This window comes from Typopeltis vanoorti, chromosome 9 (genome assembly GCF_054136105.1).
Source record: "Typopeltis vanoorti isolate ZY-2024b chromosome 9, IOZ_Tvanoo_1.0, whole genome shotgun sequence".
NCBI lineage: Eukaryota > Metazoa > Arthropoda > Arachnida > Uropygi > Thelyphonidae > Typopeltis > Typopeltis vanoorti.
In genome coordinates, this window is record NC_143557.1 from 78,222,526 (window position 1) to 78,238,567 (window position 16,042).

General features: G+C 34.5%; 2 protein-coding genes across 3 annotated transcripts in view; one reads left to right on the forward strand and one right to left on the reverse strand.

Annotated features, from left to right (window-relative positions):
* Nucleotides 1-6,369, forward strand: part of LOC150103172 (HEAT repeat-containing protein 3) — a 193,966-nt gene extending 187,597 nt beyond the window's left edge. The window contains exons 13-14 of the mRNA XM_090397657.1: nucleotides 3,879-4,052; nucleotides 6,177-6,369. Coding sequence (XP_090253783.1) covers nucleotides 3,879-4,052; nucleotides 6,177-6,278 — 276 coding nt within the window. The 3' untranslated portion in view covers nucleotides 6,279-6,369. The remainder of the gene's footprint in view (nucleotides 1-3,878; nucleotides 4,053-6,176) is intronic.
* A 172-nt stretch (nucleotides 6,370-6,541) lies between these two features.
* The window catches only part of LOC150103173 (alanine aminotransferase 1), a 225,310-nt gene continuing 215,809 nt past the window's right edge, over nucleotides 6,542-16,042 (reverse strand). For both annotated transcript variants that reach the window (XM_090397351.1, XM_090397350.1), the window contains exons 13-14: nucleotides 12,099-12,190; nucleotides 6,542-7,232 (exon numbers count right to left, since the gene is read on the reverse strand). In XM_090397351.1, coding sequence (XP_090253477.1) covers nucleotides 12,100-12,190 — 91 coding nt within the window. In that variant the 3' untranslated portion in view covers nucleotides 6,542-7,232; nucleotide 12,099. The remainder of the gene's footprint in view (nucleotides 7,233-12,098; nucleotides 12,191-16,042) is intronic.

Sequence of the window (16,042 nt, forward strand, 5' to 3'; positions counted from 1 at the left end):
ACACTTCGACTGCTGATTAGCAACTAATGTGCCAAAGGCTATGATAGGTTAGAAGTGGGTGAATCATAGCAGCAGCTATTGCGTATTGGTGATAGGCTTTGCTTGTCGACTCTGCAATGCGTATACAAAAGTCTTATTTTTCTTCTTCTTCCCTTCAGGTATTAGGCCTAGTGGCCTGTTATGGAGCTCTCTTTAGCCCCTTCTAAGCCGTACCCGTCTCGAGGATAAGGTGACTAGCCCTATGCCTCTCGATGTGTTCTATGTCTTAGCTGCGTGTGTTCACGGGGCCGGTTTGCCTACTTGCGGGAGGAAAAAACCTGCGGTCCACGCCCCAGACTGGCTAACTTGGCTATGACTGAGAAAGATCCTCAAGCTCCTCACGTCGGCGACGGGAATTAAACTTAGGACACTCCTTTCCCAGTCATATGGTTGTGAAGTGCATAGCCAGTCGGCTAACCATGCTGACGTATACAAAAGTAATGTGATGTATGTATGTATATGCTGGCGGCCAAGTTAAATTAGAGAATTTTTAATCATAATTTTTGGCCGTTGTAAGTCGAGGACTACCTGTATACAGGTAACCCTCGTATAACGCGGATGTTAGGTTCCACAGAAATGCCACGTTATGCAAAACTCAGATCACACAGAAAAAGTAGGGTTATGTTCCCAAATCGTTTTTTTTAATTATATAAACAACAATGACATATGCAACAGAAAATATTTTTATTTAATTCAGCTAATTCATATGAGTTAAGAAAACATAGTATAAACTTATAAAAATACAAATTGCAAATAAAGTGCATATTTTAATCGTCATCACTGTCTTCAAACAAACGTTTCGTAATGTTCTTTATTTACAAGTGGCCGGACATCGTCACTTGAAATCTCTTGGACATTATTTGTATAATTCTCAATGCATGCTTCGGCTGGTTTAATTATCAAGAAGTCAGTAATAAGATCTTGCTTACAAAAAATTGCATGCTGCAATTTTTTATTATATTCATAATATGGAGTCAACAAACATCCAATTCTCTCGGGAATTTTCTGGAGCGCTATCCGTAAAATAACTGCTTAAATTTCTTGCCAAGTCCAATCCTTCTGCTGAATTCTTTAACGGATTCATCAGAATCTTCGGCAGAACTTTCCCTGCCATTTGGTTCAACGTCATCTATTAATTGTACCAGTTCCTCATTTAAATCTATTTCTCCATCAATTAATTCACTAATTTCGTTTTCAGCCATATCACAAAAGCCCTCTAAGTGGCCATTACTTATAAAAATAAAATTTTTATATAAAAAAGCATTACATATTGTATGTTGCTCAGCTTGAGATTAACACACTTATGATTTTTAATGCACTTTCCTGGCAGAAAACGAAGACAATTTACAACAATAAACCTTTATATTGTAAATAATTGACGTACATGCATGCTAAAGAGTATTTTCACTATTTATAACCACATGTGCGATACAGGCATATGCAAATTTAACAAAGATAAAATTTGATTTTTAATTTGCAGGGTGAAAAATATATGAAAGGATAAAGGGTTACTACAATTTGTAGACTGTGTTATATCGAAACTGCATTGTACGAGGGTTACGTGTATATCATTTAAGTACTGAATTATTCTTCTGTGATATTTGCATTGACCAATATCTTTCATGATATGCAATGGTTTTTATGATATTACATCAAATTACACTAACTCATTAATTATCTAAATATCATATATATATATATATGATATTTGCTCACTCACAGTTAAGCCTTCAATGCATATTGATAAATCATGTATTTGTTAGAAACCTTAATGTTAAGGTTTTATTTAATTAAGACATTCTATCACTATCTGTAGATGCGGTATGGTCATTCCGATGCTCGGTGGTGTGCCTTCCATCCTTTCTACGTGTCCAAAATATTTTAACTTTCTTCTGTCAGTATCCTTAAGGAGCCTGAAAGTTCTACTGATCTTTTCTAACACCCATTCATTCGTACACTTTCAGTATATGATATCCTCAACAGTCTTTTGTAACACCACATCTCAAAAGCAGATATCCTTTTTTTTTATCCAACTTCTTTAGTTCCAAGTCTCATATCCATAAATCGCTGTCAGAAAACAAACTGTATCCAAAATCCTTAACTTTTTTCCCATGGAGATAGATCCATCCTCCCCAATTTAAAACAAGTCTCTGTTGTTTTAATAATGGATCTCAGGTACTCGAACTTGTTTCTCAAGAGCTTCTCAGTTAGGTTTGTATTTCCTTTGAGAACCATAATCTTTGTCTTGTTAGGATTGAGTTGAAGTCCTCTGTTATTAATGATGTTAACTTTGTCAAGAAGTTCTTCCATGTCATTACAAAGGAGTACTGTCTCCTCAGATTACTGATCAATCTACCTCCTCCTATCCTAATTCCTGTCCTGAGCTCATCCAATGCTTCACACATGATGTTCTCTGCATATATACTAAACAAGTGAGGAGAAAGTAAACATCTTGCCTAACTCCTTTTCCAACTTGAAGCCAGTGAGCAATCCAACACATGTTCTTACTGTGGCTTCTTGCTCGTTATACAAGTTGGCTATCAACGTGATAGTGTGTTGAGGAAAACCCATTCTTTTCATTACTTCCCACAGTTTCACATGCTCAACACAGTTAAAAGCTTTAGAGTAGTCTAAGAAACACATTACCAGAGGAAGTCTGAATGCTTTATATTTTTCTAGGATCTGATCTCTGGTGCCCTTACCTTTCCTAAAACCTGCTTATTCCTTGAGCATCTCTGCCTCAATCCTGTTTAGCATGATCTTCAATAAAATTTTGCTTGCATGAACTATTAAACTAATAGTTCTATAATTCTTGCACGCCTTCATATCACTTTTCTTATTCTTATGTAGTGGTATGAAAACCGACTTCAAGTCTCTAGGCCATGATCCTGTCTCCCATATCCTGGTAATCAGTCTATGAAACATTCTTATCCCTCTGTCCCCTGTGGCCTTATTGCTGTTAAGCTGCTTAACTGCTCTTTCAACCTCATGCCTAAGTGGAGGAGGTTCCAAATCAGAATTTTCCTGGTGAGAGGGCTCCACATTTTCTTTATCCACTCTGCTGTACAGTTCCTCACAGTATTCTTTCCATCTCTTCTCTTAGTAATGCTCCATTCCTGTCTTTAATGACATTCAATTTAGGCTTAAACTTGTGCTTTAAGTCACTAACTAAATAAAACATCTTTTTATAATTGTGCCTCCTCATCTGGAACTCCATTTCTTCACATTTATTAGTATAGAACTTTTCCTTGCTCTTCTGACTTCTCTATGTAGTTTCTGGGTCTTCTTATTGGGCCAAGATACTTCTTCGTTAAATTAATGTCTTAGTTAAGACATTAGTTTAATTAAATGTGAGAACATTTAATGTGTGTTGTTTTTATATTTTAATTGTAGAAGTAGTTAGTGTGTGTGTAGTGAGTGATAACCCTTTAATTTCTTTGTGAGTAGTTTATGGGAGAAAGAAGAGGAAAGAATTCTTCACAAACGAGTGCTAATTAGACAGACAGAAAAATACGAGATTTATTTTAATGTAGTGCTGAATATGTCAAAAATGATAGTCAACTTTCACTATAGCAAAGTCCTAAGAATCAGGAATTGTTTTTTGCAGTATACAGTTGCTGCAGTGAATTCCCTTTAGTTTGGATATTGCAGTAGTTATAGTGAGTGAATTATTAATGATGTTTGCTATAGTGAGAGTTGAATGTATTAACTGACAATAAATACTTATTAGTTACTATAGTCTGGAACACCCACTGGGATCAATCAATTCAGAAATGCACTTCTTGCATTTAAAAAAAAATCTTTTTTAGAAAGTAAGAGCAAATTAATTCTCTTTACAGAATATTGGATCTCTTCTTTTGGAAGTAAGTACTAAAGATTCAGAGTTATGGGTTATTGCTGAAGCACTAGATGCTACATTTGATGTCTTTGCTGAAGACAATTTAGATCCTATTGTTCAAGAGATTGGTTTGGTTGACAAACTCAGTCATCTTTTACCAGTGCTCAAAGGAAAGGTAAGCATACAATCCTACAAGTGAAGTAGGTATGAAGTAGGTGTAGTAACAGTGTGAATACATTTTTAAGCTCTTCAAACATATTTTTAATCCTCTGTCAGATTTGTTATAAGTAAGCTGATTGAGCTAGACTCAAAACTCATATTGGGCTTCTCTACTGTAGCTCACTTAGTAATAATGACCTGGGTTCAAATTCCTTTTATGGATGTGAAGGTGAATTAGTATCATACAAAGGTTTATTTCATCCCACAAGACAAATAAACTGGCAGACAAACACAATACAGGGATAGGGTTAACCATCATTTAGGTTTGTATAAAGTCATATTTCCTGGCTCTTGGGCTGGAGGAAGTTAATGTAGGACCAAAGTGTGATATTCACACCTCGTCACTACAGGCACTATTTTACTTTTTACAGAATCGAGGGAGAAGAAATCATGTTTAGAACTCCTGATTTCTTGTACCATGAAATGTGCAAGATGCTTTTAAATATATGGCAGAGAGTCCCAGCATACTTCTTTTAGAAGTATAGCATTAAATTATCCTGAACATAACCATAATGCTTTACTAAAGTAGCTTATCATTTCCCATAGCAGAGATTTTGGATTATAATCTAAGTCCACACATGGTTGTAACAAGCTTTATAAATTTACATTTTATGGGTGCAATTGTCAGTTTGTGAGAGAAGACTCTTTCCTTCCTAAGTGTCAATCATGGCTAGGAACACTAGCCATGATTGCACTGATTTGTTTGACAAAGTCATCTTTTACCAGTGCTCAAAGGCAAGTAAACACACAAATCCACAATTGTTGGTGTGAGGTAGGCATAATATCATAGTTACACTATAAATTAAATGCTTGGTTTCATCCTTTATCCAAGTGTAAGCGAACAAAGTTTGCATGTGAAGTAACTTCACAAGTGGGTGAATATAAAGTATTATAGAGGCTAATGATGTTGCCTTAGTCCGTAAGGATATGTGCCTTGCTTCATGTGCAAACTTTGTTTGCTTACGCTTGGATAAAGGATGAAACCAAGATCATTTCTTGGCATCTTTAACTTAGATATATTTGTCCATAAAAAAAAATGTCATCACATGGAAAACTGCTAGCTAATCACTATTCCCCATTCAAGATCCACTGTAGATTTCTTGCTTACATAACCCACCCCAGAACACATGCAATGAAAAGGTTTTGAGAAATCAGTTTTATGGCGGTCTCTTCAGATTTCTCTACTAATGTACTGTATGCCCATGTGAGATGAGTTGTTTATTATAACATGTCAGAAAATTAACTTTCTTTTATGAACATTGTATAACAGTTAGAAAATTTTATGTATGAAGTGCATGAATTGACTATTCTTGGCAATCTGCCAGACCGGGTTCTGTTAAATTATCCATCCTCTCCCACAAACTATGCCCAAATTTAAAGATTCTCTATTTCTTCTAAAATTTCCATTCTTCAATATTTAGCTGAACAGTTTTTCACCTTTTTCCAGTTAATTCTGTACCTAACTGTATCACATACCTCTCCAACCACCATCTTTCAGATGGTTGGTTGCTGTGGATATCTCCATGGAAACAGACCCTTCTCAACAATTATTCCATAAATGAATGCTAATATATTATAAAAACCTGTAGTATAATTGTTTTTACGGTTTTCAAATTAATATTTAACTTTATTCCTGATGAAGTATGGCATAATAAATAGAAAACTAGTTGAATAAAACTTTAATTCTTCTGTGGTTTTACTTAAAGAATGTATGCTGTTATTTACTTTTATTGTATAACACTTAACAATTCTTTGCTAGGTAGGAGAAAAGCACTCCACACCTTGTTCTAATAAAAAAGTTCATGATTCCTGTAGATGGGAAGTTCAAAGCTATCATGTCATTATTACACAATGTATTTGGCACCAGCAGATACTAACAAATAACTCAACTCATATATCTCTTCATTAATATTCTTTTGATTTTTTTTTTTTTAAATTTAATATGAGGACAGGATCAGCTATTTCATTAACTAGCTAAAGTGTTTTGGCTTTCTTAACTATACTAACATCATTAGTGATGAGACTAAGTTACTTTATAACACAAATTTCTGCTATATATTTATAGTTTTTTTATATGCAGATTAAACTTCAACGTAAACAAATGGGAGGCCATTTTCCAATCATCATGACTGCAAAGATGAACCTGATTAGATTTCTTAAATATAAGAAAGGAAAATGTTGATGGTAAATCTTAAGTCAGAATAAAGAATTGTATATATTTGAGGTCTTTTTAACAACAATCATGTAAATGAAGAATTAAAGAATATATTTAATATTTGTTTACTGTCATTTTTTTTAATTCAAGGTCTTCACCTGAAAAGGCTAATAAACTTAGTATTGACATCAATCCAAGCCTTGAAGTCGGTAACTGGTGGTAGTTTTTCTCATTGGGATACTGAAGATTATGGGAACCAATCTCTTCCCCCCCATAAAAAGAAAAAAAACTTGAGCAAAGTATACTTTATTTATCATACAAATATATGGACAAGGTCAAAAGATACAGATATTATATATAAAGTGTCTAGAATTACAATGCTTCCCTCCAGCTTTCAGTGCACACATAAAACTTTTAAGTTATGTTAGTATTATTTTAAGCTGATAAAACATTGTCCTTTTGTTATGTGCACTATAATTACAAGTGAAGAAAAAACTTTCATTCATTCTAAACACAAGTCGTTTTTCTTTTGTGACAGGGAATTTGCAATAGTATTAAAAAAGATAACTTTATACATCTCTGTATCAAAACAAATATAGTTAAAACATTTAAACAATCTTTTCATACATCTTAAAAGTCCTGAATTTCATTTTTTGGAAGCCCAAAATGAGTACATATGAACATTATATCAAACAACAACCTGTTTACATAACAATGATAAAACTGTGCTATTTTGTGTACTGTTAAACAGTTCTCAGAGGCACTTACTGTTTTTCTCTTCATCACATAAAACAAACAATAAAATGATTTTTACGAACATTTTGCCAAGATTAACAATATTCATGTGAGACATTCGGTACATTAGAAAATGCAGAATAGCATTCAACTATGTAAATCAGGGGTTTTGATTTAATACAGTTCTGTCTAAAAATTATACACACTAGAAGAATCTAATGTATTCAGTTTTTTCCCTTTATGATCCTAAAAATATAAAGTAAATTAGATTAGAAAGCCATTCTAGCAATATATGGTACTAGATTAAAAAAAAAAAACAATTCCCCAAATGGGGAAAGAAATTTTTGTTAGGAATCAAATTTCTAATATAATGGATACTATATGAAAAGCTTTACATTAAATGTTAAAAAACGTTTAATTATCTTGACCATAAAAGCTCTGGAATGACTTCTAATGGGACTATATTGATCAAGTACATATAATAAACAACTATGTTATACCAACTAAGGCTGGTGGCATCTTCAGGGTACATAACTGATATAAGGCACTAAAAAGTAAAAAAACTGTCACAAACTATAATCAACCGATTCCAATTATATTAGAAAAAGAACAGATAAAGCACAATTCCTTACATAGAGGAGGACTTCCACTCCCAAATTTTTAAAGAAGCCACAACAGTTGCCCGCTGCATACAAAACCTTAACAGGAACCAAGGACTAATCTTGCCCATGATCTGGAAGACCCTTATTAGATCTCTCAACTCGCCAGAACTGAATTACAGTGCCAACTATAGAACGTTCCTAAATAACAAGTGAGATCATGCACCCCCTATGCATGTATTGTACGCACTTTGTTCTTTGTCTAATATAATTGGAATCGGTTGATTATAGTTTGTAACAATATTTTACTTTTTAGTGCCTTACATCAGTTATGTACCCTGAAGATGCCAACAGCCTTAGTTGGTGAAACTAGTTGTTTATTATATGTACTTGATCAATATAGTCCCATTAGAAGTCATTCCAAAGCTTTACATTATTATTTTCTGTCAGGATCCTGATGTTGCCAGATCTTTTTTTCTCCTCTGGAACTTTTCCTGCCATCAAACACCTGCTCATAATGTCAAGTCCCTTCTTGCTATCTTCAGTTTTAATAATTCTTCTCCACAACTCAAAATTAAAGTCTTTTATTCTGCTAGTTTCTCTTAATGCATATATAAATTTATTTGCTTGACCCCCTCCAACAATACCATCTTTGATTTGTCATTTTCACTAAAATTTGGGCCTAAATAGCTGAAATGTTATACTTGTATAGGTTCTTCATTTACAATGCAGCCAATATTTTCAATCTGTTTTTCATGCCAAATTTATATAAGTTACTTAATTCAGCTAAGGAATCTTGATGCTTTGTTTAAGAATATAACATCTCCAATTTAGATTTCAGGTGCCACTTTAATTCATAAAAATAGGGGGGAGGAGGAATCCTTAGCCTGCCCATGGTAAAAATAAACAAGAGTTTGCAAACAATGTTTCTTGGATAGGAGCCACATAAAAAATAGTCATATATGTATATATTGGTCTATCAAATATTCTGTTTACATATAATTGGTATTTGAACAACTTGTTCTTCCACAAATCTTACCTGGAACACCAAGTAAGAAAATTACTTTTTTATTTCTCCTTTTCACAGATGGGTATTATGTAGGATCTGTTATGGAATAAAATCAATCTTCTAACTTTCATGCATCCACTGTGAAACTTTTAGAAGCTTCCATATTAGAGCACTTCCTCGGTTGAATACCATCTCCAGCTGCCACATTTCATGTTTTTGATGGCTTTTTCTACCTATATCTCTTGAATATTTTCTATGAACTTCTTATTTCATTTAGCAATCCTTCAAAGTAATTACCCCAGATATCTTGAATATCACCTGACTCCTTTTACAGTAATCTTTCTTCCGCTTATCTCTTTAAATTTAGTCTACTTGGAGTTCTTATTTTCAAATACTACAGTTGCTCTGAAAGCTGCTCTATTTTCTTTTTAAAACTTCTGTAACATCTTTATGTATGAAGAGTATTGCCAGTGCATGGGAAGCATTTTAAAAAAAAATACTTAAATGGATGTGTAATCTTTTTAAGAAAAAGATTCTGTGGAAGGAATTGTGTACATAAGGATGATGTCCATTGTGAAAATTATAAGCAGCAAGCCAGAAGAGTCAACTGTTGTACAAAAAGCTAAGCCTGAGTATGAAAAGAAACTGGCTCTGCAAGCTAAAGACAACCCACAAGAATTCTATTGATATGACACACATAAAAGAAAGAATGAATATAAAATAATAACTCTTCTAAATGCAGATGGTGACAGATGTAGAAGAGGTCATTCAACTAATGAGTGCTCATTTTGTTAAAAGCTGTCAACCTGGTGTATGCAACATTGAGCTCACTGCTACTTCACTGGATGAAGAAACTATATTGTATTAGAGCTGTTGCACAAATTGAATGAGAATTCAGCAATGGCGATGACTAAGATATCAACCCTGGTACTAAAAAAGTGTTCAGATGAACTAGCTATTCTTTTGACCAAGCTATATATATATAATTTGAGTCTTAGAACAGATTCTGCAGGAATGGAAAGATCATCAAATTCCTAACATGTACCCTAAAGGGGTATACAGGATATTATGATAGTACTACATGAAGAACTTACATCATTACTAACTTCCTATCAGTAATTTTCCTCCAAATCAATCTGTTATCTATCAAGACTCCAAAGCACTTTTTACTTATCAATCCATCTATATCTGGGTCTTTTTCCTGCCAACCTGGCAGAGAACACTTATTTTGGCAAAATCATATTAAATCTTTTTAACATGATTTTGTTATTGATGCCATCTGTTCATGCCCCTAATCTTTCTTGGGAATCTCATATCTGCGATCTCAAGTATTTTATTTCTAACCCAGCTCTCAGACCCTTAAGTTAAAATTGGTTTGAACACTGTCTTGTATACAGCTACTTTAGTGTTTTGACTAATTTCTCTCTTACTGCATTATAAATTTATTCATTTGAATTCCTACTATATCCATATTTAATTTACCATCTTCACTAAAAATTGTTCATAAGTAGCTGAAACGTTTTACTTGCTCTATAGGTTTTCCATTCACAATGCAGCTGATTAACACTACATTTAATATCAAACCATCTTCCCATACTTCCTTGAAATCAGCCACTGTGTTGCAATGGTACTAGTACTGAATATGGGAAGAGATTTGGGAAATGAAGGAACTTATTCATGTTAGATTTGAAGGCCTGCACTGTATTCCTTGGGAAAAATATAGGAGGAGAAGTTATTCCAGATTACAACAGTAACAGGAGTTGATGAAGGAGGAGGAAGACTAACTTGTTCTATGAGTATAAGGCTTTGGCATAAAGGCTTGTTAAGTAAGCTCTAATTGTTTGGTATATCCCATGATTTCTGCAACTGGGTTGTCAGTTTTCTTACTAGAGGTACATTGCATGTGATGGTAGACTATTCCCTATCTTATCCAGAGATGGGTGACATAGGTGAGCAGATCTGTTGAATGGCATTAGCAGAATCCATACTGGCAGTCATTTGTTAGTTGAGTACTCTCAAGGTAGCATGGAGGGAAGGGGGACTTGGGTATTAATGTTTCTCTCCATGACTGGAGAGGAGAGAGTGGACAGTAGTTTTATGGTAAAGATTTGTTTCCTATTGGGAATAGATTATACATGGGGTTAATTTCAATGATGTAGGGTAGATGCTAGTGGAGTAAGAGAGCATAAAGAGGCAACGTAGCATAGGCATCAGCTCTCGAGTGCAAATCTTCAAGACAACTGGCGGAATGCTGTCAGAGCCAGGGGACTTTTTTTTTTTGTAATTTACACAGGATTTTTCTGATCACTTTCTGGTAAGAAGTTAGTGGAGGCATCGAGTGGTTAGGGATGCACTTACCAAAGTCATCTATGCAGGCATTTGAGGAAAAGTATGATGCCAGGAGACTGGCTTTTCTTGTGAGTGATGATTTTCTTGGTGTAAACAGTGTGAGGTCTTTATGACAACAGGTTGCAGTATGCTTTGTTCTTCATTTATACAACTTCAATGCATCTTTTGGAGAACCAAAGCTTACTTGGGGGATGGAAAATATATGCTTCCATTCCAGAGAGGATTACTTCAGTGAAGTATTGTGCATATACTTGGGTTGGAAAACGAAATGCAACAATCCAACCAAGTAATTGAAATCATTGTAAATGGGATGACCTCTGAGATTTCTTTCTTATAATGCCAGACAACTCTTGATTGGGAATGGCTGCATGGGCGTTACTCAGTGGGGGAAGAGATAAGCACAAGGTTGTGGTTTGAATTACCTAAGAGAGATGCAACCTTCACAGTATATTTGAGTTTTTTTTTTTTTTTTTTTTTTTTTTAAAGCTTGTCTTTAAGTGATTTGATTTTATGGGAGAAAGTTTCGTCAATAGTAGTGTGTGGGATGCTGCTCCAAGCTATCACTGCATTTCTAAGTTCAGGAACTTTTTTTTACTGATGGGAGGCATAGTGGGAATTTATGTGGCGATTAATTAATTTTTATGTATATGCAACTATTGACAACAAAAAGTACATAGCAAGCACTTGCACATGGCCAATATTATATTAATATTGGCTAAATGAATAAGAAGACTGTTCTGGGATACTTATGGGTTTCTCAGTGGTATTAATCCTGGTTGTATATGTTATGCCAACCACTACACAATTTTGCAGTTAGGGGGCAGCATACGAAGGCTGATCTCTGTAAAATATGACTTATCAGTAAAGGTGGGATGAGCGCCACAGAGTTATATACTTTATTTAAGTGGGCTGCATCCAGAAAATTTTGAGAAATGCTGCTTTAAACAACTTAGATTACACTGGTAATACTAATTTGCACAATTTCACACAATTAATGTGAAATTGTGCAAATCAATATATGAATTTTTTATAGCAAAAGACTAGTGAAACCAATTTTCTTGCCTAATATCTATGCAAAGCTTTCTTGTTCCTAAACAAGTAGCTTGGGTCAAAGAACAACTCAATGAAGTTTTATTAATTCATTTGAAAACTTACTTCAGTGATATTCTTTCATAAACTTTTCATGAAAACTTTCCAGTTTACTCAACATACTCTTCAACTTTTCAGGCTGGGGCAAGATAGTTGTTCTGATAATTGAAAAATAAATTATCTTAGAACATATTAAATTTACTTCCATACTAAATTATTTTTAAGAATCAGCAAAAAACAAAAACAAACATGAAGTTAGTAATTTAAATTTTATAACCAAATTGTTATTACACCATGCAGATGAGAGGGAGAGAAAAAAAATTTAGCCAATTCACAGGATGTGTTTTCAGGGATACAAGAAAAAGTACAAGTAGCATACAATGTTATGTCCATTCAAAACAGATGAAGCCTGAGTTGTACTTAATAGAGCTAATGCTCTATTAAGTACAACTTTGGGATAGGAAAAAGAACATAGATGGCAATATCTAGGACACCTTATTATCAAGAATATTTTTAAAAACAAAGTAAACTTTATGAAAAATTGAAGAAAGAATGAACTTATTAATTGAACCTTGAATGAGTTAGTGTATCAACTGACAAGTGGTTCTTCTACTGTGGTTGAAGATAATTGAGAGATTATTGTACTTCTCTATAATCAAGAAAAGATTGACTATATATTTGAATGACCTCTTCATTTAAGCTTTAAAAAACAGCTACTGGTACTATCTTACTGTATTGATAATTTTTGACTTCTGGATGATCATGGATCAGTTTTTGAACAATGTGAGAAAGAGGGCCTGCTGAGTCCAGCATATCAGAACTGACACTCAAGACAAATACCAATCCATTGGTTCTACAGAAATGAAAGTTGGGCAAGGATAGTGTCCCATTTTCATACAAACTCAACAATGATCCAAATAGAAAACAACTTAAGATATGATAAAACGTAAATGAAATTTGGTACAAAGCTGGACTGGAAATACAAATTTGTCATTTAATCCAACTGAAGTCACTGTTTTCTATTTAAATAAAAGCCAATCAAACTATGCCTCCTAGACAGTTGTTCTATGTCTAGGAGGCATAGGAAAATATTACAGAACTCTGAAGTAGCTTGAAGAAATCTCTTGATGGATCCTTGAAAAGATCACTGGAAGATTAAAAACCCTCAGTAACATCTTGCAGAAACCAGCAGGCTCTTCACACAGTTTTCAGGCAGATGCAGGTATCAGTAGAAACTATACCAGCAGAAACATAACATTAACTTACACTTCACTATTCCTGATCCAACTGTTAGAGTAGAGAGATTTGACATTCCAAGTATCTATGGTCTATACTTAACCAGATCAGAACATGGAATGGGAGATACAAACAGATACTCATCATCATCAAATTCCTGCCATGTACCCTCAAGGGGTGTACAGGATATGATAGTACTACATGAAAAAATTACATCATTACTAACTTTCCTATCTACAATTTTCCGCCAAATCAGTCTGCTACTTGTCAAGACTCCAAAATTATCAGATCTTATATTTCTATCGTCTAAGGCACTTTGTACCATATCAATCCACCTATATCTTGGTCTTCCTCTGGGTCGTTTTCCTGCCAACCTAGCAGAGAACACTTCTTTTGCTAATCTTTCTTTGCCCATTCTATTTAAGTGACCATACCACCTGAGATTAGCTCTGCTAATGCATTTCTGGATGCTGGCAATGTCAAGTTCTTACCTAATATCCTCGTTTTTAATATGATATTGCCATTGATGCCATCTGTTCACGCCTCTAATCTTTGGTCAAGGGTTTTACTTCTGACCCAGCTCTCAGATCCATAAGTTAAAACTGGTTTGAACACTGTCTTGTATACAGCTAATTTAGTGTTCCGACTAATTTCTCTCTTATTCCATATGAATTTATTCAATTGACTTCCCAGCATACCAGCTTTGCTGATTCTGTTGTCTATTTCTATATTTAATTTACCATTAGTAAAAATCATGCCTAAGTAGCTGAAATGTTTTACTTGTTCCACAGGTTCTCCATTCACAACACAGTTGACATTTTCAATGATTATGCCTATTTTCATCGTCTTTGTCTTTTTAATGCTGACCTTCATACCATATCTTTTACAACAGCTATTCAATTTAGTCAGAGAATCTTGCAGACTTGTAGCGGATTTATTTAGAATTATAACATCATCCGCATAAAGCAAAGAGCTGACATTAACATTTCCAATTTTGATATCATGTTTAATACCACTTTCCTTCATAATGTGATCCATATAGATAATGAATAACAGAGGGGATAATGTACATCCTTGTCTCACACCAGATTTAACATTAAACCATCTTCCTGTACTTCCTTCAATTCTAACTGCTGACTTACAACTCAAATAAAGACTAAGTATTGCTTGACATAATGCCCCATTGACACTATATAACTGCAGCGTATTGAATAGCTTCTCTCTTGGCACCTTGTCATATGCCTTTTCCAAATCGACAAAACTTAAATACAGATCTTTGTTATATTCCCATGCTTTCTCGACTATTTGTTGCAAAGTCAAGATCTGATCCTGACAGCCTCTATTTGGCCTCAATCCAGCTTGTTCTTCACCAAGCTTTTCTTCCACAATTCTCAACCGTTTTTCAAGTATACTTACATAGATCTTGCCAGGAACACTCAATAGGGAAATACCTCTGTAATTCTCACATTCAGTTTTATTTCCCTTTTTATATATGGGTACTATGAGAGCTCTACTCCAATCATCGGGAATTTGTCCCTCTGTCCAGGCTTTCTGAACTATGCAGTGCAGCCAATTTAAGACTTTTATACCACCACCATACTTCAGCATTTCTGGTCAAATATCATCTACTCCTGCTGCCTTTCCACATTTCAAGCCTTTGATGGCTTTTTCTGCTTCAAGTATGGATATGTATTCCTGACTGCATGCCTGGTCAGTGCTTTTTACCACTGTGCTCTCATCACTGCTTGTTTCATTTAGCAGTTTTTCAAAGTAATTACTCCATACTTCAAGGATATCTTTTTCTCCTGTTTTCATGTCACCTTTATCATCTCTAACTCCTTTTACAGCACTCTTTCCTCCATTCCTAAGCTTCTTCAACAACCTCCAGAATATTTTGCCACCTTCTTGATATTTATTTTCTATATTCTTGCCAAAGTCTTCCCATGACTTTTGTTTAGCTAGTTTTACACAGTGTTTAGCATTCTTGCATTTGTCTCTATATTCTCTAAGAGCACAAGCTGACTTATTTGACAGGAACTTTTGATATGCTTTCTTCTTTTCCTTCACTGCCTCTTTAACTTCCTGTGTCCATCAGGGAGTTCTGATTTTTTTTATCCTTGCAGACAACCTCACCGCATGCCTCTCTGGCAGAATCAATCATTTCTTCAGAGTTTGCCACTGAATCTCCAAGGTTTGATTCCTGTTCTCAAACTCTTTCATTTTTTTTTCAATAATCTTTCTGTATTTTAGTCTACAGTTCACATCTGAGAGCTGCTCAACTTTTATTCGCTTTAAAACTTTCTTGCATGTTATTCTTTTCAATATGAAATTCAATTTTATCCTGCTTAAGACTAAATAGTGAACACTTCCAATTTCAAATCCTCTGTACACTCTGGTGTCCTGCACCAGGGAGAAAACATCACTGTCAACAATAACATAGTCTATGAGACTTTTCTTATTCCTAGCCTCTTCTCTCCATGTGAGTTTGTGCACATTTTTGTTGGAACATGGTGTTAGTAACAACCAGTCCATGTCCTGAGCAGAAATCCAACAGATATTTACCATTATTATTAGCTTTGCTCTTTTCTCCAAATTTTCCCAAAATATTTTTGTATGTCTCACAATCATTTCCTACTCTGCTATTTAGATCCCCAACAAGGACCAACTTTTCCTTCTTCATTGTGTCAGTTGCTTTTTCTAAAGTGTCAAAAAATTCCTCCACTTCTACTTTAGTAGAACCTTCTGTGGGACCATAGGCACAAATAAGTCTCATT